We start from the raw sequence: 26,095 nt of genomic DNA on the forward strand, positions 1-26,095 counted from the left end.
TCCGTACTATCACAACTGCTTGCCACAAGCTGGCTACCAGCAAGTACATGCGGTGAGGACTGGACCAGTTTCAGTGACGGGATCCAGGAAGAGGGGTAAGCGATTACAGAGGTTGATGAACTGCCGGGCATGCCCCAGGGATTGCTGTGAAGGTCGGGCGAGTCAGGAATCACCCCCAGTAGATTTTCCTGGAGCAGACCAACTCAATACAAAAGATCCAGAGTTCACAGAACTAACACTCCGACATCACTCCACATCGGGAGAAGTGCAAAGGAAAGGCTCTGCCTTCTTAGAGTGGCAATGGAAGGCAGACTCCAAACAGCACGACTGTCATGATCTCTGCTTCCAAAAGGTCAGGGTTTTCCCAACTCCCTTGGAAGCAGATCCATAACCCAGGTTCCGAGTGCCAACCAGTCCCAATTGGGACCTTTTGGACCCAGTCCTGGCGCCAGTGGCACCAGGCTCATAAATATGCCCAGTCCCAGCGCTGGAAGCGCCGGGCTCATAATGCTTGGGTGGACTTACCTTCAGCAGACCATGCTGCTTACTTGCCTGCCAGTTGAGCCTCTGATCCTCTTCTGTTTGGAACTACTTTTCCTGTTGGGTGGGGCTGGAGCCACTCCCTAGATTCAGAACACTGGAACTCTTCTGGAAGGCAGGAACTCTTTTCTTACCAGGAACTCTTTTCTTACTTAGGCGTGGCTGTGGAAGGAGACACCTAAGCACTACAGGAGGCTATTTAAACCACACCCGGTGGATGAATCTTGCTTTGCGTTATTCTGCAACCTCTGCAGCAGAACGCTCATCGTGTCTTCTGCATCCGGTCCTGGGCCTAAGGAAAAAGGCTTACCATCCTGAATCCAGTCTTCAGCAACACCTATAAAGACAAGAAAGAACAGGTTAGCATTCCGGCATCTGAAAGGCAAAGGCTTACCATCCTGAATCCAGTCTTCAGCAACACCTATAAAGACAAGAAAGACCAGGTTAGCATTCCGGCATCTGAAAGGCAAAGGCTTACCTACTCTTCATGCGCTCCGGAGGTCTTCACACTGCATTCCGGCATCTGAAAGACAAAAGTTTACCAATTCTTTGCACGCTCCGGAGGCCTTCGGCGCTGCATCCCGCATCTGAAAGACAAAACAAGGTGCGTTTAAAGACATTGGGGAACTTTAATACTCACGTGCCATTACTCCTTTCCACATCTAATCCAGTGGGTATTCCGGCACCCTGCAGCCGCTCCGAACTCGTACCTGCAAAATAAAAAGACAGTTAGAGCGCATAGTGAAGCAGGCAACAAGCGCTTACTTACGTGCTTCCAGGCGCTTCTATTCATCACACGGGCTCCATCTTCAACTCACTTCAACCCGTCATCCGCCATCGCCGGAACCCTGCAAAACAAGAGACATCATTACTAAAGACTTTAAAGACATTTGAATGACTCGAAACTTACCGTTCGTGCAGTAAACGACGGACAGCAGTCCTCTGAAGTCAAGAGGCCTGCGCTACCTATCCAGTGAAGAAACTGGTTACAGCACCCTGCCCTGAGGCAGATGGAGAGCTCGGCATTCACTTACCTAAGGTGAGAGCGTTAACCTTTGGGGGTCTACAGGAGAGGAGAAGAGGAAAGAGATAGGGACACCCCAATAACCCCAGTTCATTAACCCTATATTTTCTATCTGCAGACATCTTACTCTACACGTCAGGCATACAGTGCACAGAGGTCCAGCCCAAAGAGCCAACCGGGTGCTACACATCACCTTTGAAGATACGGTAGTCGCCCAGTCAAGACCGGCGCCTCTGCGAGAATCAGGTGAGCGTTACAGAACGCAAAGCCTACCGCAAAACTCTCGCCCAGGCGCTATGGAAACCTCGGATACTGACCCCCTAGCCCGGTTACTTGGGGAACTAAGGGCAGAAGTGCATGCAGCTCGTCAGGAAACGAATGCTCTAAGAAGGGAACTAATTATTTCCAAGGAGAGAACAGACAATCTTGCTAGACAAGTGCTACAGTCACAAGCCGGACAGACCCCGTTACCCGCATCAGGGGCAAATCTTCCTTCAACATCCTCTATGAATCCAGTGCAGATGAACCTACCTGGGAATGTACCTCTGGCTCCGCCCGAACGATTTTCTGGTGACCCAAAGAGGTTTGCAGTATTTATCAATCAGTGCCGGTTGCACTTCTTATGCCGGCCAGCAGCCTTTCCAACTGATCAAGCAAAAGTAGCTTTTGTACTTTCGTACCTTAGTGGCAATGCGGCAGACTGGTCGATCCCTCTAGTTAATCAAGATGATCCATTTCTCCATGATTTTCAAGCCTTTCAGCTTAGTATGGAAAAACTGTTCGCAAGACATTCACAGGGGCAGGCCTTGGACAATGAGCTTCTTTCGTTGCGACAGGGTAATCAAGACCTTTTGGCTTATATTGCATCTTTCAATAGACTAATAGTGGAAACTCAATGGCCTGAGGACAAAAGGATTACGCTGTTTTATAGAGGTCTACGTGGAGAGCTCAAAGACGTTTTAGCCCAAGTAGTGAATCCCCCACAAGACTGTTCGGATTATATAGACTTGGTCGTTCAAATAGATCACAGGCTGCAGAACAGGAAGGCCGATCGTTCCAAGTTTGATGCTCGAGTATTTTCCAAACCGCCAACTCCTTCCAAAGGAGTAGACTCCGGGGAACCCATGCAAATAGGGGGTCTGAAAGGTCCTCTAACACAAAGGGAGCGGGAAAGGAGGAAACAGTTGCAATTATGCCTATATTGCGGAAACTCAGGGCACTTTCTTCGAGACTGTCCGGTGAAACCTGCCAAGAAGGCAGTAGGAGCTGCAGTTACCAAAGTTACAAACTCTGAGCAGGGAAACTACCTCGCCCGACAAGCATAGAGGTCCTCTTGCCGAGCGTGAAAACCAGTTCCGTGACCTCGCATTTCGTGATACCTATGGTCCTCATTAGCCCTGATAATCCGGATCGATTACATGCAATTGAAGCTTATGTCGACAGCGGTGCCATCGGCAATTATGTGGATCATGAAATGGTTTTGAGGATGAATCTAACTCTTTGTCCCAAGGCTGTAAAGGACGTCATTACTACGGTGGATGGTACGGAGATAGCCTCCGGGCCAGTAACGCATACCACTCAAGAGGTGACGCTAGTAAGTCAAGATGGACACCATGAGAAGATTGTGTTCGATGTGATCAAAGCCCCTCAGTTTCAGATTATTCTAGGAATACCTTGGTTAGAGAAACACAATCCTCTGATCGATTGGCGAGCAAGAACGGTCCAGTTTCCAGAATGTGTCTCTACTTGTCACCCTCCACCTGGTGTTGCACTGGCCGCAATTTCTTCAGAGACTCCCCAGTTACCTCCCGAATACCTAGAATACCAAGATGTTTTCCGGAAGGATCAGGCTAACTCTCTACCTCCTCATAGGTCTTATGACTGCCAGATAGACCTGATACCTGGATCTACTCCTCCTTGTAGTAGAATTTATGCCCTCACCGAGCCTGAGAACCTTCACCTTCGACAATACCTGGATCAATACCTGGCAAATGGGTTTATTCGTCCTTCCAAGTCCCCTGCTTCTTCAGCTTTGTTCTCCGTTCCAAAAAAGGAAGGAGACCTTAGAACTTGTATCGATTATCGCTCCCTGAACCAGATCACCGTTAAGAATAGATATCCGTTACCTTTGATCCCTGAACTCCTGGACCAAGTCAGAAAAGCATGCATATATACAAAGCTGGATCTTAGTGGAGCTTACCACTTGGTACGAGTAAAAGAGGGCGATGAATGGAAGACGGCCTTCCGCACCAAGTATGGGCTATTTGAATATCAGGTCATGCCCTTCGGACTTTGCAATGCCCCGGCCGCCTTTCAATATTTTATGAACGATGTCCTCAGAGAGCTCATGGATGTATGTGTTGTGGTTTACATTGACGACATCCTCGTTTATTCTTCATCGGAATCTGAACATCGGAAACACGTGAAAATGGTCCTCGAAAGATTGCGTCAACACAAACTTTTCGCTAAGTTGGAAAAATGTGTTTTCAACGTGACTGAAGTTGAATTCTTGGGATTCATATTATCACCTGGCGGAGTGCGTATGGATTAAAAGAAGGTCGATGCAGTTCTCAAATGGCCATCACCATCCTCCGTAAAAGGTGTGCAAAGCATGTTAGGCTTCGCTAACTTTTACCGCAGGTTTATCCCCGAATTCTCTCGAATAGTCCAGCCCATCACTGCCTTGTTAAAGAAAAACAAACGTTTTGAATGGTCTACCGAGGCGGAACAAGCTTTCCAGGATTTGAAGACTAAATTTATCTCTGCACCAATCTTAAAACACCCTCGCCCCGAACTCCCCTACATCGTGGAAACTGATGCTTCAAGCCTTGCCATGGGGGCAGTTCTATCACAAAAGGACCCGGTAACCAATCAGTTGCATCCCGTGGCATTTTGGTCCCGCAAATTCTCGCCTCCTGAAATCAATTACACGATTACTGACAAGGAACTTCTGGCTATCAAGTCTGCCTTTAAGGCTTGGCGGCATTATCTGCTGGGGGCCCGACACACCGTTACTGTGATTACGGATCACCGAAACCTGCAATATTTGAAGACCGCAAAAGCCCAATCCTCTAGAGAACTCCGTTGGGCATTATTCTTTGCCGAGTTTGACTTCATAATTACCTATCGACCTGGTACAAAGAACGGTAAAGCCGATGCCCTTTCTCGGATGGGAGTGGAAGAACACTTGGTCAACCCTAAACCTGTACCAATCATTCCCGAACAAAGAATTCTGGGTGTAATCGCCACAGAATCCATAGAGGAAGTTAAGGATAAAGCCAGGCAACTTGTAACTCCAGCAGACATACAGAATTGGCATCTGCAGGGAAAGGACTTTGCAGTAAAGGACAACTTATTGTATTTCCAAGAACGATTATACCTACCCAGCACAGATTTACAGAAAAAAGTAATCTCTTGTTATCACGACTCTTTAATGGAAGGTCATCCCGGTATATCCAAGACCTCAGAAAAGATCAAGCGCTACTTCTGGTGGCCGTCTTGGAAAAAAGATATCAGAGACTTTATAATGTCCTGTGGAGTATGCGCCCAAAACAAGAGTCAAAAGGAAAGACCAGCAGGCCTCTTACGCCCTATTGACATCCCACCTCGCCCTTGGCATACGCTTTCTATGGACTTCATCACTGATCTACCTCCATGCTCCGGATACAATACGATTCTAGTAATCGTGGACTTATTCTCCAAGATGGCGCATTTCATTCCGCTCAAAGGCTTGCCAACAGCAGCAACTCTGGCCCGAGAATTTCTCGAAAACATCGTCCGACTGCACGGTTTTCCTTCGGTTCTAATTTCGGATCGAGGTAGTCAATTTATTTCTCATTTTTGGCGAAGTTGCTGTCGGTCGGCTCAAATTGATGTGAGACTATCGACCAGTCACCACCCTCAGACCGACGGACAAACCGAGAGGACCAATCAAACTCTGGAACAGTATTTATGCTGCATGCTGCAACAAACTGAAAAAACTTGGAAAGATATCCTTTGGATAGCCGAGTATGCCTACAATAACTCTGTCCATTCGGGAACTGGGAAAACCCCGTTTTTTCTTTTGTACGGCAGTCACCCTCGAACCTCGGAGTTGGATCCCCTCCAAGATCTTGAAACACCAGCAGTAGACTACCTGCATTCTACAATCACCCAAGCCTTTAAGGAATCTGTTTCTCACCTTCAAAGGGCTAAAGAACAATACAAGAAAGGAGCAGATCAACATCGGAAGGAAGCCCCTCACTATCAAGTAGGGGATCAAGTCTGGTTATCCACCAAATATCTATCTCTAAAAGGGCCACGCACATTCAACCCAAGATACCTTGGTCCCTATTCCATCACTACCGTAGTAAACCCAGTAGCGGTCAAGTTGGACTTGCCCCCGCACATGAAGATACATCCGGTCTTCCACGTCTCTCTATTAAAACCTGTGCAACCTCAAACCCGACTAACCAAATCTCCAAAACCTATCCTAGTGGATGGAGAACTCGAGTTTGAAGTCAAAAGCATTCTGGACTCCAAGATCTCCAAATCTAAACTATTCTACCTAATTGACTGGAAAGGCTACGGCCCCCAAGAGAGATCCTGGGAACCTGCTGAATATGTCCACGCTCCTCGCCTAATCAAAAGATTTCACCGAACATTTCCTGACAAGCCAAAACCCCCGGAGAAGCCCAGTTTGGGAGGGGCCTTGAGGGGGGGTACTGTCATGATCTCTGCTTCCAAAAGGTCAGGGTTTTCCCAACTCCCTTGGAAGCAGATCCATAACCCAGGTTCCGAGTGCCAACCAGTCCCAATTGGGACCTTTTGGACCCAGTCCTGGCGCCAGTGGCACCAGGCTCATAAATATGCCCAGTCCCAGCGCTGGAAGCGCCGGGCTCATAATGCTTGGGTGGACTTACCTTCAGCAGACCATGCTGCTTACTTGCCTGCCAGTTGAGCCTCTGATCCTCTTCTGTTTGGAACTACTTTTCCTGTTGGGTGGGGCTGGAGCCACTCCCTAGATTCAGAACACTGGAACTCTTCTGGAAGGCAGGAACTCTTTTCTTACCAGGAACTCTTTTCTTACTTAGGCGTGGCTGTGGAAGGAGACACCTAAGCACTACAGGAGGCTATTTAAACCACACCCGGTGGATGAATCTTGCTTTGCGTTATTCTGCAACCTCTGCAGCAGAACGCTCATCGTGTCTTCTGCATCCGGTCCTGGGCCTAAGGAAAAAGGCTTACCATCCTGAATCCAGTCTTCAGCAACACCTATAAAGACAAGAAAGAACAGGTTAGCATTCCGGCATCTGAAAGGCAAAGGCTTACCATCCTGAATCCAGTCTTCAGCAACACCTATAAAGACAAGAAAGACCAGGTTAGCATTCCGGCATCTGAAAGGCAAAGGCTTACCTACTCTTCATGCGCTCCGGAGGTCTTCACACTGCATTCCGGCATCTGAAAGACAAAAGTTTACCAACTCTTTGCACGCTCCGGAGGCCTTCGGCGCTGCATCCCGCATCTGAAAGACAAAACAAGGTGCGTTTAAAGACATTGGGGAACTTTAATACTCACGTGCCATTACTCCTTTCCACATCTAATCCAGTGGGTATTCCGGCACCCTGCAGCCGCTCCGAACTCGTACCTGCAAAATAAAAAGACAGAGCGCATAGTGAAGCAGGCAACAAGCGCTTACTTACGTGCTTCCAGGCGCTTCTATTCATCACACGGGCTCCATCTTCAACTCACTTCAACCCGTCATCCGCCATCGCCGGAACCCTGCAAAACAAGAGACATCATTACTAAAGACTTTAAAGACATTTGAATGACTCGAAACACCGTTCGTGCAGTAAACGACGGACAGCAGTCCTCTGAAGTCAAGAGGCCTGCGCTACCTATCCAGTGAAGAAACTGGTTACAGCACCCTGCCCCGAGGCAGATGGAGAGCTCGGCATTCACTTACCTAAGGTGAGAGCGTTAACCTTTGGGGGTCTACAGGAGAGGAGAAGAGGAAAGAGATAGGGACACCCCAATAACCCCAGTTCATTAACCCCATATTTTCTATCTGCAGACATCTTACTCTACACGTCAGGCATACAGTGCACAGAGGTCCAGCCCAAAGAGCCAACCGGGTGCTACACATCACCTTTGAAGTTACGGTAGTCGCCCAGTCAAGACCGGCGCCTCTGCGAGAATCAGGTGAGCGTTACAACGACACAGGACTCTCAGCTTCCTTAGCAGCCAACACCCAACTTTTATACAGTTCCAGCACACAATCCTCTGCAATATCTCAGCATTTTACAGAAACTGGTGTTTAGCTGTCCAATCAGGACAGCCAGACCCCCTGGGGAGCAGGTCCTATTCAGGCACTCTGGCAGACAAAGGACCGGGGGGTGGAAAACGACCCTATTTCATGCCTGCCCAGACACTCTGGGGCCTAGGTGGGGGTTCCCACCAAAGGCAAAACGCACACACAGAGCGCCCCCTCCCAGAATGATAGAAGGGCTAACTAAGAACAACCACGCTAGTAATGGCGAAAAAAGAAGGCAGTCCCCAAGTTAGTACTTGGGTGCCCCTATTGTGCACTACCGACGCTATGGACATAGTCGGAGGTAGAAAAATCACAATAGTTGGTAGGACACGTCCACTACTACCAGCCATAACTAGGAGATTGTCTATGTGACTAAAAAGTCATAGGCACAGAGAAAAGGAGGATACTATGTATCCCGTTGGCACTCCACATAAGGTGGTGCGTTCCAATCTCTCAGATTATAAAGTTTTAGAAGTGATACAAAGTATCTCTCTATCCTTAAGAACAGTAGTTACTTGATATAGGAAAGTAATCTCAAATGGGACCCCAAGGGTCCCCAGCAACACTACGCATAAGGAACGGTGTGCTGCAATAAGAAAATACAGATGCCTATAAGAGTTATGGAGGAAAGTAGAGTCCATAGGAAAAGTAAAATACAAAGAATGGAGTTAAAAAAGACAGCCTATAAGAATGAATGAGTGGAAAAAGGCTCCACTCATTCAGGATTTCAGAAAAAGGCCCAGGAGTCCAGCAAAAGGTGCTGGGGCTCTCACTAGGACAGGGGATGAAGCATAAAAATTATAAATCTCCCCAACACCCATTACTGAGAGTAGAAATATTTTACCCTTCAGGGGTTTTAAGAGTTCCTGAATTAACCTGGAAGGCTATAGGGTTGATCAGCGATTTGGGAGCTAAATTCCAGTGCGGCAAAGCCCAGATTAATACAGCTGTGAATGATCTAGGTGAGGGATAATGTTCCTTTATTAAGGACATGTGTGTGGGAGGGAGGGGTCGTTTATGCCCCGCTCAAACATTCAGCACAATGTGGACCACTTGCTCGTACAATAGTGGGGGACGCCTCCATTGCCCGCTTGCTAACAGTAGCATAAGCGGGGCCGATGTGAGGGACACGGCTTCCATTTTGTGTGCCCTCGGCTCCATCTTTAGACTAGGCCTCACTGCGAGAATACGAAAAGGCTTCTCTCCCCTCTGCAGCGCACACCGCGCTCATGGCCCCCACCTTTTCTCACTCTGTCTGAAAGCTTCACAGCTCCATTTCTCACTGATGCGCCGGAGACAATTGAAACAAATATACTAATGTAACATCTCACTCTTCCTTTGAGATCACAGTCCTGTGTGTGAACCGGCCCAAACCATGACTTGTAGCCCATCCATCTCCACAAACCTGCCTGTGCCCTCTTATCCCTGCTGTTGGAAAATTACTGCCACTATAACCCCGTGCCCCTTAAGGTATTCCCTTGATGTACAGAAGTGTGAGGCCCACCCCAGTGTGCCCCCTACTAAAATAAGACCTCTGTCAAAATATATTGCCCCCTAGAACTTACAAATGTCAGCGTGCCCCATAGTTGCTTTGATGCGCACAGGCCCACCCCATGATCGATGTTATCACACTGACCAAGACCCCTAAGCCTGGTACTCCATATAAGTCCCAATGAGTGATCTGATTATATGCATGCAATTTATAGGTTCAAAAGGATTTACTTAAGAATATACTAATGATCATTGTTTATTACATGTCTAATGGTAGTTTTTTATGCTAGCTTAGTTAGTGTCGGCCCTACATCCCTGAGATCTGACCCTCACCCCTCCTGGACACTGGCAGCCAGACCACGTGATGCTCACCCTCCTGCCAACAGAGCAACCAATCCGGATGAAGCAGCGCCCATAGCTCCATATGCATCAATATTATTCATCCAATCCCAAGCAATTGTAGTCCCATATAGGAGTGATGTCAGTGATGATGCTTTGTCCCTTGATAAATTCATGTCTTTGTAATGTTTGCCAGAGCGCTCTCGGGGCAGCAGAGTTCTCTGGATGCCAATTCTTTATAAAGAAAAAGAAAAAAAAACTCTTGAAACCTGTTCTTGGTCTCATTCCCCATTGGGGTGTTTTCATATTTATTTTGGATTTGCATGTGTAAGACGGGGAGTGAGCCTTTCACATGTATAGTGATTAAGACAGTTAGGAATGACAGTGGTTACACTAAGTGCCCCCTTTATTCTGCAGGATAGATTTACAATAGGTGTAAGTTCCATGAAAACAATGTTGTCTAAGTAGCAATGCCACGCAATAGCCCCGTTTCTTAGCTCAGGTGAGTGGCAATTACCCAACGCTTTAGATAAATTAACTAAACAGAAATTTAATGGGGATGAGAGGAGTGAAAGGACGCAGCCCTGCTTTAATGCATTTCTGGTGCGGCAAGGGTGTCGAAGAAGGAAGCTGACACAAGGGGGCATTTTGTGGTTAAAGACCATCATTAACGAAAAAGATACCCTCCCTATCCCCATCTCTAAAAGGGGTTCCCCTGTCTCAAACTAAATCTCAAGGAACTGTTAGGTCAGTCCAAATGAAAATCCACTGTGTGTCGGAACCTATTTCTAACCCTTACACTGCAACTACAACTAATATTGTTCAACAGAAAGTTCTCTCTCCAGGAGGACTCCCCCCTTCTCCTGGTGTATGTATGTATGTTTTGAAAAAAATGTCCTCTTGAACACTAAAGCGGAGACATCTTAACTCCACCCACGTCCCTACAGCTCCGCTCATGCTTCCTGTCAACTTCTGGTAATTAGTTTGCACGGCACCGGTCTCTCCAGGGACTGGGGTCGGTCTCCTTCCAACTACCTGCAACCGTTGCGTCTTCTCTGCTTCTGCAGTGGCTTTGCGTGTTGAGGCTTCTTGCTGTCTCTGCACCGTTCAAGGTCCGCACAGTCCACCTCCTCCCTGATGCATGATGCATGACCTGCCACGGACTCTTTCAGCTTCCCACCGGCGTCCTCTGCAGCACTCTTCTCTCGGGTCCAAAACCTACTTAGAAACTCCCGGATTCTACAACCTGGGAGGAAGCCGAAGACCTTGAGTGCCCCTTTGCATTCCTTCTATGGGGCTTGCTTCGCCTCAGCGTAACTTCAACACCTGGTATTCCTCCTGTGAGCCACCTCGTCTCAGTACCAGGAAAGCCAATACTTCTTATGCTTTCTATGTTCTTCGTACTAGTACTACCTTGGTTGTATTCCTGGCACTACAGAAATACATTGGTTTACTATCAATATAGTGGTTGGCAATTGAGAGGGTAGAGGGAGGCATGTGAGGGAGTGATCCTATGTAATGTGTTGTACCAAAGGTGATCGTTCTTATCCACAGAGGGGGGAGACCCTCCCCATGAGGTACCTCCGCATTATACCATCTTTAAGGGGACTATTGGGTAGCAGAAGCACCTCCATAGCCTCATGAGAAAGGGCTCCCCCCCTGGGGAGAAGTGACGTTTCCTAGCGAATCGTCACAATACCTGCACTGTTGATGCACACTTGACTGTTTTAAGGCTGCAAATGTCCAATATTCCCTGGGAAATGCCCCATTTAGGAAGTTTTGCCTACGGGTTCCTATGCAAGACACTCAGAAGTGGCCATGTAGTCGATAAACACAGGACTGGCAAGAATACTACAAAAGGGATATGAACATACCTGAACAGACATCTAGATCTTTGATCATCAATTATAATACATTAAAACTTGTTATCTGGTAACCTTTGTGAACCAATAGTGCCGGATAACAGAATAAGTCAGACCAACACAGGCCGCCATTGCAGGCCATGCGGCCTCCGCCGAAAGCAAAACATTGGAGGAGCCGTGTCTGGGCTCCATGGAAACCAGCTTCGTAACACCAGCCGATTCGCCGGACGCAGCCCGCAACCCCTCCTCTCCCGCTTTAAAGGGAGAGAAGGACAGCCGCCCATCACCCTCTCAGCAGTTTTCCGCTGCTCAACGGCCAGATGGCGCCCCAAAGCTTCGCCCTGCTCGCACAAGGTAAGGCCCACAGCCTCACTACCTGCCTGCCTCACCACCCTCCTCAGCTGACTCATATCATTCCCCTGCGCACCGCGTCTTGTAAGTACCGTAATGCACGCCTATGGTCGCGCACCCACCCCCTTCTCCTCAATACCTACACACCCGACTTGGGTCATCGTAACGGGAAGGTAGGCTTGAGATGCCAGCCTTTCCGCTACTCGCGCACCACCACCAACACTAACTTGAACCACAAGGCTGCCAACTACACTGCAGCCACGCCACGTCAGTCTCATCATGTGAACAACCCTGACACCAATTCCAGGGTCACCACGAACATTATGCCCAACTACAACATCTATTTGGCACCACACAGGCCCAACCTTTGTGCCAGCACCTTGTTCACCACTCACACTGCTGCCCTACCCACAACTGTTGACACTGCCAAGCCTATTGCCAAGCACAATGCCGCTCCCTTGTCCATTGCTCATAATGCTATGCCTAAAGTTGCTCCCATGCCTACTGCACATGTGGCTGCTCCCTTGTCTACTGCTGATAATGATCTGTCTATTGGTGATAATGATTTGCCTAATGTTGTTACCCTGCTCAATGCCCACGCCAATGCCCCCATGATCATTTCAGCTGAGGCCCCGTCCACGTCCACCAGCCCACTTGCTCCTAAGCACCCTACTCACTCAGCTGCGCCATGCTTAATGCACGTTCAGTACCTGCCCACGCCCTTGACATTAACGACTTGCTCATCAAGGACAACCTTGACCACCTCATCCTTACTGAAACATGGCTCAATGATAGCTCAAGCCCAGCACCATCGTTGGCCATTCCATCGGGATTCTCCATCCTCAGGAAAGACCGCACCTCCCACAGAGGTGGAGGTGTCGCCCTCATCGCTAGGGAAACTCTTGCCATCAGAGTAATCGATGGACTACTTAACAACAGCGACTACCTCCCACTAAAAATCAACGTCTCCCCCAACTGCAACATAACTATGTACATCGTGTATAGACCCCCCAAGCCCATGTCTCGACTTCCATGACACCCTCATCCCTGTACTCTCCAACATCAAAAAGACTTCACAGGTTATACTTCTAGGAGATCTCAACCTAGGACTCAATGACCCCAAGGACTCCCCTGCCAAATCCCTCAAGAAGGCATTATCTAACCTCAGCTTCACAAAATCTATATCTGACCCCACACATCAAGGGTCGCACCCTTGACTGGATCAGCCACCACAACTGCTCCCTTCTCATCACCGCCAACACCCCCATCCCTTGGTCCGACCACCACTACATCCAATTCAACCTTGGAACCAAAAAAGTTGCCCTCTCACCCCCCCCCCACTGTGCCCGGCCACCTACACAAGGAGCTCACGTCTACTCACAGCAGAGACTCTAGCACCCTACCTTCTCCACTCTGCCCTACAGGCCCCATCCTCCAATAACCCCGAAACCTTAGCCAACACTTTCAGGGAAGTCATCACGTCAGCCGTGGACGCCATCACCCCTTTGATCCTCAAAAAAGCCAAAAAGGCCAAACATGCCAATGCTTGGTTCACTAAAGAACTCTTTGACCAACGTGCCCTAAAGAGGACTGCCCTCTCTGAATGGAAAGCCAACCCCTCTGAAGCTACCAAACAAAAGTTCGAAGCCATCTCCAAATCCTATAAAACAAACATTACCACAGCCAAAGCTGCCTCCTTCAACGCCAGGATCACCGTGGCCAAGTCGGGATCCAAAGAACTATTCACCATCTTTAAAGAATTGGAAAAACTACCTGCTCCACCTTCCTGAGTCCTCAAGGATGCCAAGTGGTGTAATAGCATCCAATCTGCCATGTTAGAGAAGCTCAACACTCGCCAAACCAAAATTCGCAGACACCAAAAAGCCCTCTCCAACCTTATAGCCAATCTGTACGCCAAACCACCCAACAAGACCACCCCCTCCCCGCTATTTTACTTCAAAGATGTCTCGGAGCCAGAGGTCACTGCCCGGCTCAACTCCCATTAAACCTTCCAATTGTAAGGGCGATGCCTGCCCAGCTAGTCTCAAAGATTTGGCATGCATCCTGGCCCCATTCCTTACTGCTTTTATCAACTCCTCCTTCCAGTCAGGCCATGTCCCGTCTGGACTTAAGGAAGCCTGGGTACGCCCACTCCTTAAAAACCCCTCACTCGACCCAACGGTCCCGGGGGAACTTCAGGCCCATCACCACTGTTCCGTTCCTGCTCAAAATATTGGACAAAGCAGCCTACCTGCAAGTCCAAAAATTCCTGGAAGACAACAGTCTCCTCGGCCTGCGCCAATCCAGGTTCCGCCCACACCATGGCACCGAGACGGCCCTCCTTGATCTAAAGAACCAAATGGATGATCTCAGAGACAAAGGCAAACCTGCACTCCTATTGCTCCTGGATCTTTCCGCCGCCTTTGATTTGGTGGACCACAGCACCTTGTGCCACCACCATCTAGCCACCCAAGCCAATTTCTCCACCAAAGCATGTCAATGGATCACCTCCTTTCTCCAAGAAAGAGCCATGAAGGTCTTCTCTGACTCAGCAGCCGCCTCTCCCAGCCTTATCACTTGCGGTGTCCCTCAGGGCTCTTGTTATCGCGCCCACGCTTTACAACCTCTTCACAAGGCCCTTGTTCAACATCCTCGAATCCCTTGGCATCTCATATACAAATAACGCGGATGACACACAGATCCTTATCCCAATTACCGGAGATTACCTAGCTGACACCAAAACCCTCACCTCCATCTACTCCACCATCCAATCGATGCCAGAGAATTGGCTCTGCCTTAACAGTGATAAAACTGAACTCCTCCTAATAGGCTCCCCACTGACGCTGGGCAACCTCAGAGATCAATACACCTCCTTCACCATCGATAACATTCCCATTAAGGTCTCCAACTACGTGAAGACGCTCGGAGTCTACCTGGATTCCAACCTATCCATGGACAGACAGGTGAAGGCTATCGCCGCCTCCTCAGCGTACTACTCTTCCTCAACGCCGCCAGGCCCTTCCTGTTCCCCCCATAACTGCCTAACCATTGCCAGGGCAATTATCGGGTCAAGGCTAGACTATTGTAATGCCCTCCTCGTTGGGACCTCCAACAAAAACATTGCCAAATTGCAGCTACTCCAGAACAACGCTTTGAGGGCAGCCACAGGTACCGCCAGAAGAGACCATATCTCTGAAATCAGGAGGCAGGCTCACTGGCTCCCAGTCAAACAGAGAATTGTCTTTAAGACCCTTGCTATCACCCACAAATGCCTGCATGAACTTGCCCTCCCTATCTAACACAGAATCACCAAGCACACGGCCACAAGACCCTTAAGGTCCCACTATGTCAACACAATTGTCACGCCCACCACGCGAAAGTGTGCGCTGGTGGCTCCAGCTTCCCCACCCAAGCTGCCACGCACTGGAACGCACTGCCACCTCATCTCAGACTGATTGAGTCACACCTAGCCTTTCGTAAGGCTATCAAAACTAGGCTCTGCGTCTAAAAGGCCTCCCAGTGTGATTCTCCTGATGCACTATTCCTGTTCCTGCATACCACTGTATATCTATGTGTAACTATGAGACCTATGGTCATCCACTCTGCTAGATCACAAGTTCCTCTCACATTCTGTAACAGCGCCTCGATGCCTTTTGGATGCAAGTGCGCTTAACAAATGCAAATAAATAAAAGCAAGTTTTTGTTCCAGGTGACAGAGACATGAAATTGACCTAAAAGTGGGTGTGACAAAGCCTCCTGGATTTCAGATGTATTTACTGGCATGCCACCATCCAAAACCTAGTTTACCCAGACTTTAAAATGTTGTAATCCAGCATTTTATCATCTGGAATGCATGTAATGACAGCTATAGATGCCGGTTAATGGAGAGTTTCGGATTTAGTATCAAATAAAGATTATTGCGTAGCCCCGGACCATGGTGAGTTCCATGTCACAGAAGGTGGGTGCAATGATGCATCTATGGCTACTGTGTACAGAGTCCTGCTGAAGGAACCTTTGGCCACAGTACGGATTCTTCCTAGGAGGTGTGATGTTTGAAAATCGCCCACATATTCTTCCTCTTTCCCAAGACCATTAGGGACAGGATATCTCCTGCCCAGGAGAAGTCATTAGCTCAGCTAGGCACACAGGTCACAAGAGTATTTTTGGTGAAGTCTCAGAGGGGCTGGTCCAACAACACAACCAACATAAGAATCCATCTGCAGCAAAAAGCTTTAACCATCGTTTCATGGAGCACAAAGGCAAAAGCCCGAGTATAATGATGCACGTTGCAAAAGGCTGAATCCAAATGTTGGCAACTGGTTTAGATCTTTGGGACCCCAGAGTTGCAGTGGATAATCTTCAAATCAACTGAAGGTTTAATCTAGTTTACGTGATGTGGGCAGATATGCTACCACTAGTTCAATAGTTTGAGACACATGGCTCCCCCCAAAACCCTTCCCTCTGCAATGGTAGATTAGGTCCGCTGGTTACTGAAGGATTAGATGATATTGCATTCACCGAAGATTGAGTAAACAACCGATTCCACGTGGATAGAAGGAGCTTGGGGAGGCAACTGTGTCTGTGTGGGTTCTGATAACGGGTAACTAGCTATAGCCACAGTGAATTTGAACAAACATTTGCAGTATGAACAGACTGGAGGTAAAGAAAATAACAGAAGACACGCAGCAGCACTTCTCCAATTTGCCAGGTACAGTAAACCCCTGTCCAAAAATTACAGATCAGAAGGGCCTACATAGAGAATCAAACTAAGCAAGAGGAAATGGAGCAAAGGTCAGAGTGCACAATAGGGCAGATCATGTGCTCTTACACTCCCTATGCAACAGGTTGTGAAGACCACAACTTCGAAGCCATTCGCAGAGGTGTGAATAAAGTAAAAAGCAAGAGTACCTTGGCATAATATTCTGGAGTGAAAAGGCTTTTGGCCAACACTCCAAAGCTGGTGGATGGCATTGTAAATCTTCTGTGGAGGAAAATGTAGGACAATGTATGGAGATAAACATACAGCAATATTGGAAAAAAACAAATCTCTAGTCTTGCAATTGCCTATCATGGAGGATAGACAGGGCATGGCCTGTGTCCACTTACTAAAAAGCGCATGATTGGCCAGATTCGCGATCAGCTGCCTTCTGAATGGCTCATCCGTCAGGTCCCTGGAATTCGGCAGTGCCACCTTACTCTCATACACTGCATCAGTAGGCCTAAGATGACAAAAGACAGACCAACAAAAACTTCAGGAGAACAGCCACGTGTGCAACAATAGGCAGACTTAACAAAGACATCAGGCAGAGCCCTCTAGATAAGCCAATCGTGATGTGGCTCATGAATAAAGAAAACATAGGCATGCTGTAAATCGAATCAAGTATGTGCAACACTACAATGGCCATCATTTTTAAAGAAGTTGGCGATTTAAGAAATGTGTGGCTGGCTAGGCATCATCAGCAGGCTAACCATGGAAGTTCTAACAGAACCAACATAGAGCGGAGGAAAAAGGGGTAGTCAATTTGTCCAAGTTCACAGTGATCACTGGAACTCAAGATCCAATACGAGTGCATCACCCACTCGTTCTGGAGTTCCTACCACCACCTTAATGGTAGATCGACCGAATCATTACAATACAAAAAAGATGGGGATTCAAATTTGGGTTAGGATCACAGAGATGGCTCGTGTGCTTTGTGCACCATCTGTGCACAGCCCTTTTGCGCTCAGGGTCCTGCAGCTGCAAAGAGACAATACAGTCTGCCATTTGAGGGAGACGAAACAAGCTGTCAATGAGAAATTATTCAATGGGACTTAAGATGGCATACCAATCGTAACAATACTCACGGTAATCTATACTGTAAAAAGCCCATGCAACCAGTACACCCATTATGCATAAGAAACACTATAAAATATAAACCGTCAACAAAAAGGCCACGCTTCAGACAACGTGTTCTGGTTCAAACTCCCAATGACTTCATGCAAACCGAAGATGGAGGGGGATCAGGGGGGTTTAACAAGCAACTGACATTTGAACAGTGATGGACAGAACATTTTCATGCAGTAAACAGGGGTCTCAATCTAGCTGTAGCAGCGAAGTATGTTCGAGGCACAGATACAGCCATATGAGGTATGGCAGTGGCAAAGGATATTTCTGGTTTATATTCTGTTATTTATTTGTACATTTGTTATAGCGCACCAAGCCCTGATGCATGTGGGTGCTTAATTTAAGAATATGGTTACAGGTTTGTTTGCTGTTGTAGTAAGTTACAGACGTACCACAAGGCTTACAATTGTTTTAGGTTACATACAAGTTGTCAAGGAGCAGATACATTGTTGACCGGCATTGACAAGTATAGTCAAGATTAAAAACTGGGCAATGTCGATTTGATTAAAATCTACCTTATTAAAAAGTAGCAATAGTGGCTCTAGTGACAGCAACAGATCGAAATAAACTTTTGGGTAAATAATTTGCATGGCTGTTCATACTGTCATTATGTGGTGAGCTTGGGTTACACTTAACACGAGGAGCCGCTAGTAAAAATAAATGTCAGCTAATTTGCTTGTACCGCCATTATTTCACACACAAGGGATATGTACCCCAACTAGTGCCATTCTGTGAAGAACAGTGGATTGAAAAGATTTGGAACGCCTTGCAAGCTAACAGAGGTGCACTTCGCTATATGGCAAGCGCCATCTTGAGAGGGGCAATGGCAGCGTGACCTTTCTTTTTTAATTTAACCATGTGCGATACTGGTGTATTGAATAGATATTGACTGTTAATAGAAGAAAGCTGCCCGCCACATATAAGGAGTGCCATCTTTAGAGAAACAATAGCAAACATCTTGGGATGAAGGGACCGCAAGAGATCTACAAACATGCAACATTGGGGGGCATGGCCAGCGCGCATGGCGTACAGACGGAACCCTGAGGAGCTCCTGTCCACGATCCTGAAAAGGAAAGCATAGCGGTGTTAAAACAACACGTACAGTAATAAAAGTTCATTCCAGGAATAGAGGAACCTTTTTCCTGTACTCGACTTCATTGCCAAGAAAATTCGGAAGCTGCAACCTAGAAAAGGAAGCAGTTGAAGGCGAGCCCCTGCGGCATCTAAGATGGCGGCGCTCGTCGTGAGATAGAACACTGCTGCATGAAAGTGCGCCGGAACCTGTGATCAGCAGTGCCCGCCATGAAACATCCACTACAGCTACTGCGGCGGCCCTCACCTGACACCGCAGCAGCCAGAGATGGCTCCCTGCCAAGATCGTGGTGTCGGGCCCCATGTACTGAGAGCAGGACATCGAGACCAGAGGCGGCCCCGGACCACCAGAAGGAGGCAGGCGCAGTAATCATGGAATACCGCCGAATGGAAGAAAGACCTGGATGCAGATCCACAGAAGAGCCCCGAACAGCTAGTGGAGACGGTGGAGGAACGTGCCCGTCCCCTCCCCTCTCCCCCTTGCTGGCACTCCTATGGACTACCTGGCAGGAGAAGGAATCCGGGACGGTGCAACCCGGGAGGAGAGAGGCTGCAGCACCCGAACCAGCTGACCAGAGGACTGTGAGAGACAGGCTGCCAGGCACCGCGCCCCGCTCCCATGGCTGAAAGACCCTTGCGTGGACGGCTAACAAACGAGCAGTAAGAAAGCGGACCAGTGAGGATTTGCTGGCCAAGATCTTGGGGTGAGCGGCGGCATACACAGACTTTTCTAGCAAGCTGTGCGTTAGCAGCAGGGGCACTGGCACAGGGTGCCCACACAGAGACAACAACACAGCCAGAAGCAAGCTAGGGGCGAAGTTGCTGGTCCCTGAAGCAACTGCCAGATCGCTCTAAGCCTGCACCGCGCATGAGACCAGACACGTGGGGACAAGCGCACCGCATTGAGAAGGAGCGCAGAAGGTGGTGCTACCGATGGCCGCTTGGCCCGTGCTAGCTGAAAGAGGCACCGGCCGAACCGAACGAACAAAGGCCCAGCATCCGGTGGGAACGGTGAGAGAGTGCGTGTCGGACCCGCTCCCCATATTGCCAATAATAGAGACACAAGCCTGTAGTGGGCCCTAGCCCACACGATTATCCAACTGGGTGAGAGGCCAACTGAACCTGCAGGCCCCGGGCTGGACTGGGGCACCCGGGGGATAGCACGAGCAAGGCACCACGTGCTGGCCGCGGGCCTACGAAGAGCACTGAGCTTGCGTGACGAAGGGCGGATGCCCGGCATAAACCTCAAGTGCGAATCGGCCAGCGCCTTAAAGAGTGCCAACTAAGGCACCTGCTGCGCCTCAGCACTATTAAAGCGCTAACATTTATCAAAGTCAATGAAAGCTGGGGACATCCACACCAAACCACCTGGCGTCCCACGGCAACACGCACCTATGAAACACGCTGCAAACTGGCACCAGCCTGGACACGAGTGCCACAAAGCTGGACAATAGCCCCACCCGTGCCAAACGACCGTAATCAACATAATTGGGCACGGGAGCTCTAAGGGCCCACAATAAACAGCAAACGCACTAAACCATAAACATGTAGTGCGGCTGCCAGCCAACCTGCAACGACACCTGGAACATCCACCCCTGAGTGCAAACCAACAATGGGGCAAGCATCATAAAGCAGACGTCGTAACGGGGGCAGGGAGCGAACAAAGGTGATACATGCCACAACCTGGGTCACACCCTAACCAACTTGACCGTGAATAAGATCGAAGGGAACTCTGAAATGCTGCCCAAACCTATAACTCCCACACACCCACCGAACCACAGGGAGACAGCCAGCTCTACAGTTGAGGGGGTGGGGGGGAGGAGCAACTACAACAAGACAAGGGGCTGCCACATTGACCAGCAGGATAACTAACTCTGATTCGCCCTAGACAACTGAAGGCCCTGCAGAAGGTGTTGTCTCCTCCTAAAAACAAACCGAAATTGGTGACAATGGACTCCTTTACGACAGTCAGACCCAAACAGCAACCACAACAAGACACCGCGACCGCTGAGGAGCCGCCGACCCTGGGAGAAGACCCCAAGGACATGCAAGTCCTAAAAGCAATAGCAGCACTCTGCACATTCATTGACAATAAAATAGATGAGGTAAAGTCGGATATGCAGCTCATGCGTCAGGACGTCTGCAACTTAACAGAAAGGGTCACTGTAATGGAAACCACCTTGCAGGATAATGTCGAGAGCACCCAAGACCTAAAGATGAGAGTCCAAGACCTGGAACAAAAAGTGGCAAGCCTGGAAGCGCGCTCTGAAGATGCCGAGGGACACGCCCACCGAACAATATCCGCATCCTAGGTGTCCCGGAGGATATGGAGGGCCCAGTCCCAACGGAATTCGTTGAAACAATGCTATAACAAGCGATAGGACCAGGGAAACTCTCCCAAGGGTTTTCTATAGAGCAAGCCCACAGATCGTTACAGAAGCGCCCCCCTCCAGGGTCCCACCCGCGCCCAATAATAGCCAAAATTCTAAACTTTTGCGACAGAGAAACAATACTGAGATACTCGAGAGAGGGAGGAGAGATCAGGAGAAAGGACTCTACAATAGTTATGTATCCTGACTATACCCCTACAGTGCAACGGGCAAGGCACTCTTACATTCCAATAAAAGCAAGACTACGGAAACTCAACTTGAAGTATATACTACTCTACCCGTCTCGCCTTAAAGTACTGTATAAAGGAAAAGCAGTCTTTCTGGAAACCCCAGCTGCAGCAAACATGTGGCTTGAACATAATAACTTTGCGGATGATGAAGAACAACCAACAATGTCAGACATGAGATAACCAAACAGCAGCTACTGCACAAAAAGGGAAATCAGATTTTCCCACAACAATGCATGGAACAGACAACCATACCGCACTTGAAGCTTACTAAAGGGACAGCAACTTTGGACAGGAGCTCAAAGGACCATGCGCGAAAACGAAAAGTGACCCACCTCAACAGAAACTGTGCAGGCAGCCTGCCTACACAACACCCGTTCCGAAAGGCCAGGAGTGGCCCAGAAGGCTCGGGACCCCCTGAGCTCTGCAAGTTGGAAGCAACTGCTAGGGGCAGTTCGAAGTTGCTTTGTTCGTTTTCCCCCATTCACCAGAATGAGAGTTATAACAGTTAATAAATCTCCAAACTATACCACGGCAGGGGTGAGGAGGATCAGGGAAAGAAGCAAACTTGCGGAAGCTAGGAAAGCAAGAGGGAAAGGCCGACAGTGGCCTGACTGAAGCAGCTGTCGACCCCACCAAGGAACCGGGGCATCATAAAAAAATTAAAAAAACCTAAACCACCATGGCAATTAGAATAATGACATGGAATGTGAGGGGCTCAGGAACTTATCTCCGGAGAAACAGAATCACGTCCTACCTACACAGAAGGGGAGTGCAAATAGCGCTACTACAGGAAACACATTGCACGGCGGAATCTATGGCCAAATTAAGCGAACATTGGGGTGGACAATGAGTCGGAACCACCTACTCCAGATACACTAGAGGGGTATACACCTAGATTCATCCTCAACTCCCATCCCGCTTAATTAAGTCGGAAAAAGACCCAGAGGGCAGGTTTGTGATAATATGGAGTCAGATGGAGCAAATGGAGGTATGCATAGTGAACTCTTATCTTCCCAACATCATCATCCCGGCACACCTGAACACAATGTATGCCAAAATCACGCCATACAGAAATGGCCTTTTCTTTCGGGGAGGAGACTTTAACTGTGTGCATGATCTGGAGCTGGACAGGTCCCAGCCCTACCCAAAAAGCACATCTGCGGCTACAACAGCTCTAACCCTTATGACAAACAGGCTAGACCTTGCAGACACATGGAGGGAGTTGCACCCTCACACACGGGGTTACTCATACTTCTCGTCCCCACACGGCCTGCATACAAGAATAGATTATGTCTTCGTAAGCAAGGAACACCTATCACAAATAGACGAGGCACAATACCTGGGGAAAATCATCTCAGATCATTCGCCACTCCTGGTGGAATGGAACCACACTGGCCCTAGACCCCCTATTCCCTGTATGGAGAATGCCCGTGGAGGCCCTGAGTGATATAGCGTCCAAAGAAGAGCTGCAAGATTTCATAGACAACTTCATAGAAGTAAACACGGGAAGTGTTGATCACATGAGCACAGTGTGGGATGCCCGAAAAGTAGTAGTAAGGGGAGAAATTATAACAAAAGCGGGAGGCATTCGAAAGCAACTGAGGGAGGAACTGGAAAAGTGGGAGCGAGAGGTTGATAGACTGGAAGCCACCCCCATAAATACCCACCAGAGAGAAGCCAACCTTAAAACACTCGGAGATAAATGCATGGCAGCTTGGAATAGGCTGGCCAAGTTGGACTACACCACCAAAACAAACAGAGCACACACGGAGGCAGACAAGCCAGGCAGACTACTGGCCTGGCTATGCAAGAAAGAACACCCCAGACACACAATCACAGCACTACAGGACACGGACGGCAACATGCACCAAACGCAAAAGGGCATAAATTACACCTTCAAGCATTTCTACGAACACCTATACTCCCACAAGGATCAGGTCCCCCGGGAACAAATGACAGATACACTTGAGGAGATAGGACTGCCCAGGCTGTCCCCTGCACAATCTGAGGCCCTAGATGCAGACATTACAGCTGAAGATATAGCTGAAGCAATTAAATCCCTGGCCACCTGCAAAGCTCCTGGGAGCGATGGGTTACCCACGGAGTTTTATAAAGCATATGAGACTTCTCGGACACCCATACTACATGACGTTTTCCAAGAGGCACACGAAAGAGGGATGCTACCTAAGAGCATGAGATCCCGATCATCAAGCCCAACAAACCCACTGAGAAATGTGACTCTTACCGTCCACTAGCCATGCTCAATTATGACGTGAAAATACTGACCACAATTCTAGCTAAGAGGCTATCCAAACTAATAGGTGACATTGTGCACATGGATCAATGTGGCTTTGTTCCGGGCCGGAACACTACCATGAACTTACACCGACTGCAACACGTTGTGAAGAAAACTGACACATATACAAAGCCATACGCACTACTGTCCCTAGATGCCATTAAGGCATTCGATTCCATATATTGGGAGTGGCTGGTGGCCGTCCTTGAAGGTATTGGCTTTGGCCCGGGATTTATTAGATGGATCAAAATACTTTACACAGAAGAGCACGGGTAAAGACCAGGAAGCATGCATCGGAGGCATGGGACATATGCAGGGGCACCAGGCAGGGCTGTCCGCTGTCCCCCATGCTTTATATACTGGGGCTGGAACCCATCGCCAATTACTTTAGAAAGCAATTTTTTGATGCAGCGATACGCCTGGGTGGAGTGGACCACATCATCTCGCTCTATGCGGACGATGTACTGTTGTATCTTAGGGACCCGCATGTCAATGTGCCCACCATGCTTGACGTTTTGGATAACTACTCTAAGGTCTCAGGCATACAATTTAGCAAAGTAAAATCCTGCCTCTTCCCCCTGGCTGGCTTAAGGGGCAAGAGCATAGAAGAACTTCCCTCGTAGGGGATACAGTTGGCGCTCCCCTCATTTAGATACCTGGGAATCCAAATAATGCACACCCCTGAACTAATGCATGAGCACAACACACAGGCAGCAATCCCTGCACTGCGCAAATCAATGAGCTTCTGGGCTAAACTCCCCCTATCAATGATGGGCAGAGCCTCAATAATTAGGATTGTCCTCCCCAGATTCTTATAGGGGTTCCAAAACGTACACTACTACATCAGTGCTCCTTTCTTTCATCTACTGGAAGTTTTAATTTGTGAATTTCTGTGGAGGAAGGGCAGACCCAAGATAGCGCATTCCACATTGGTCCTACCATATAAACGGGGGAATCCAACTCCCAAACCTAGAAAAATATTACCTGGCAGCACAGCTCAGCTTCATGACCAAGTGGTTAGCGGACGAAGTCACATCTGAGACACCCCTACTGCAATCCATGATTTCCCCCGATACATCTAAAGGAACTCATTTGGGCCCCCCCACCAACTGCTGCATAATGCACCCTTCTTAGCAGCCCTGGGGCGGAAAATATGGCATAGAACCAAGGCACTGACCCATTTAAAGAACCCATACTCCCCAGAAATACCAATCTCAGACCTGGGCAGGACAGACATCGATCTGCAGCATGTCAGGCACTGGGAAAGGAAAGGGGTCTACACTTGGGGGGACTTATACGTGGACGGCACCTTTAAGGAATTTGCGACACTACAGGAAGAGGATGGAATCCATACAGGCCAATTTCTATGGTACCAAAGGCTACGCACCATAGTACGAAACAAATGGACAACATGGCCGGAAGAACCTGAGTCCGGCCCCTTGATTACACTGCTGTATAACCTAGGCGAGGGATGGAAACCATTGTCCCAGTTCTACTATCACCTAAGCAACACCCCTAGCCCACGGAGTGCAGAACTGAAGAATAAATGGGAGGCTGATGTGGGTCGGGAAATAACAGACGGGGAGTGGGACCGAGCACTAACGTTCCCCAAAGCAGTGTCCAGAAACCATAGATTCAGGCTGATACAATTAAACATGCTGCACTGAACATATCCAACCCCAGTTAGGATGGCGAAACTCAACAAGCAAACACCACCTAACTGTCTGGTGTGGGGCAGATCTGCCCCACATGTTCTGGTCATGCGCCAAGACGCAGTCCCTATGGGACAAGATAAAACGGACAAGTGAGGAGGCAGGTTTGACCAGATACAAATGGACCCCGGATGAATGCCTCCTGGGAACATACCCCAGACCAGCTAAACTCAAACACCTGGCAAAATTAATGGACATAATGTGCATACTGGTGAAACGAACTGTGGCAATGTCCTGGAAGAAACCTGCTGGTCCGCAATATAAAGTGTGGTACACAGAACTAGAGCGATGGGTGAATGCTGAAACTAGGGCATGGGAGGACAGCGTAGCTAGGTCTACAGACGCTTCCAGCATGACATTAGGAGCATGGAAGGAAAACACAGGAAATATATTTCACCCCTCAGATAAGCCTCCATGAACAAAAACAGTCCAGAGAACATTGATCTGAGACCAAATTACAACGCCCCAGAGGTGACTAGATACAACCCATACCGGACCCTGTTGGCCCAAACTCCCCTTTCCCACCCCCCCCTGCCCGGCCACCATCCTTATGTTAAGTGATATGGACCCACCATACTAGGACCAAACGTGG

The 26,095-nt window shown here is 48.6% G+C and overlaps 1 protein-coding gene across 4 annotated transcripts in view; it reads right to left on the reverse strand.

The window, feature by feature from the left end:
- GPAM (glycerol-3-phosphate acyltransferase, mitochondrial) overlaps positions 1–26,095 on the reverse strand; it is a 727,629-nt gene that overhangs the window by 338,902 nt on the left and 362,632 nt on the right. For all 4 annotated transcript variants that reach the window (XM_069611788.1, XM_069611787.1, XM_069611786.1 and 1 more), the window contains exon 13: positions 17,006–17,118. In XM_069611788.1, coding sequence (XP_069467889.1) covers positions 17,006–17,118 — 113 coding nt within the window. The remainder of the gene's footprint in view (positions 1–17,005; positions 17,119–26,095) is intronic.

Source organism: Ambystoma mexicanum, chromosome 8, assembly GCF_040938575.1.
Source record: "Ambystoma mexicanum isolate Mex_15411 chromosome 8, UKY_AmexF1_1, whole genome shotgun sequence".
NCBI classification, from domain to species: Eukaryota; Metazoa; Chordata; class Amphibia; order Caudata; family Ambystomatidae; genus Ambystoma; species Ambystoma mexicanum.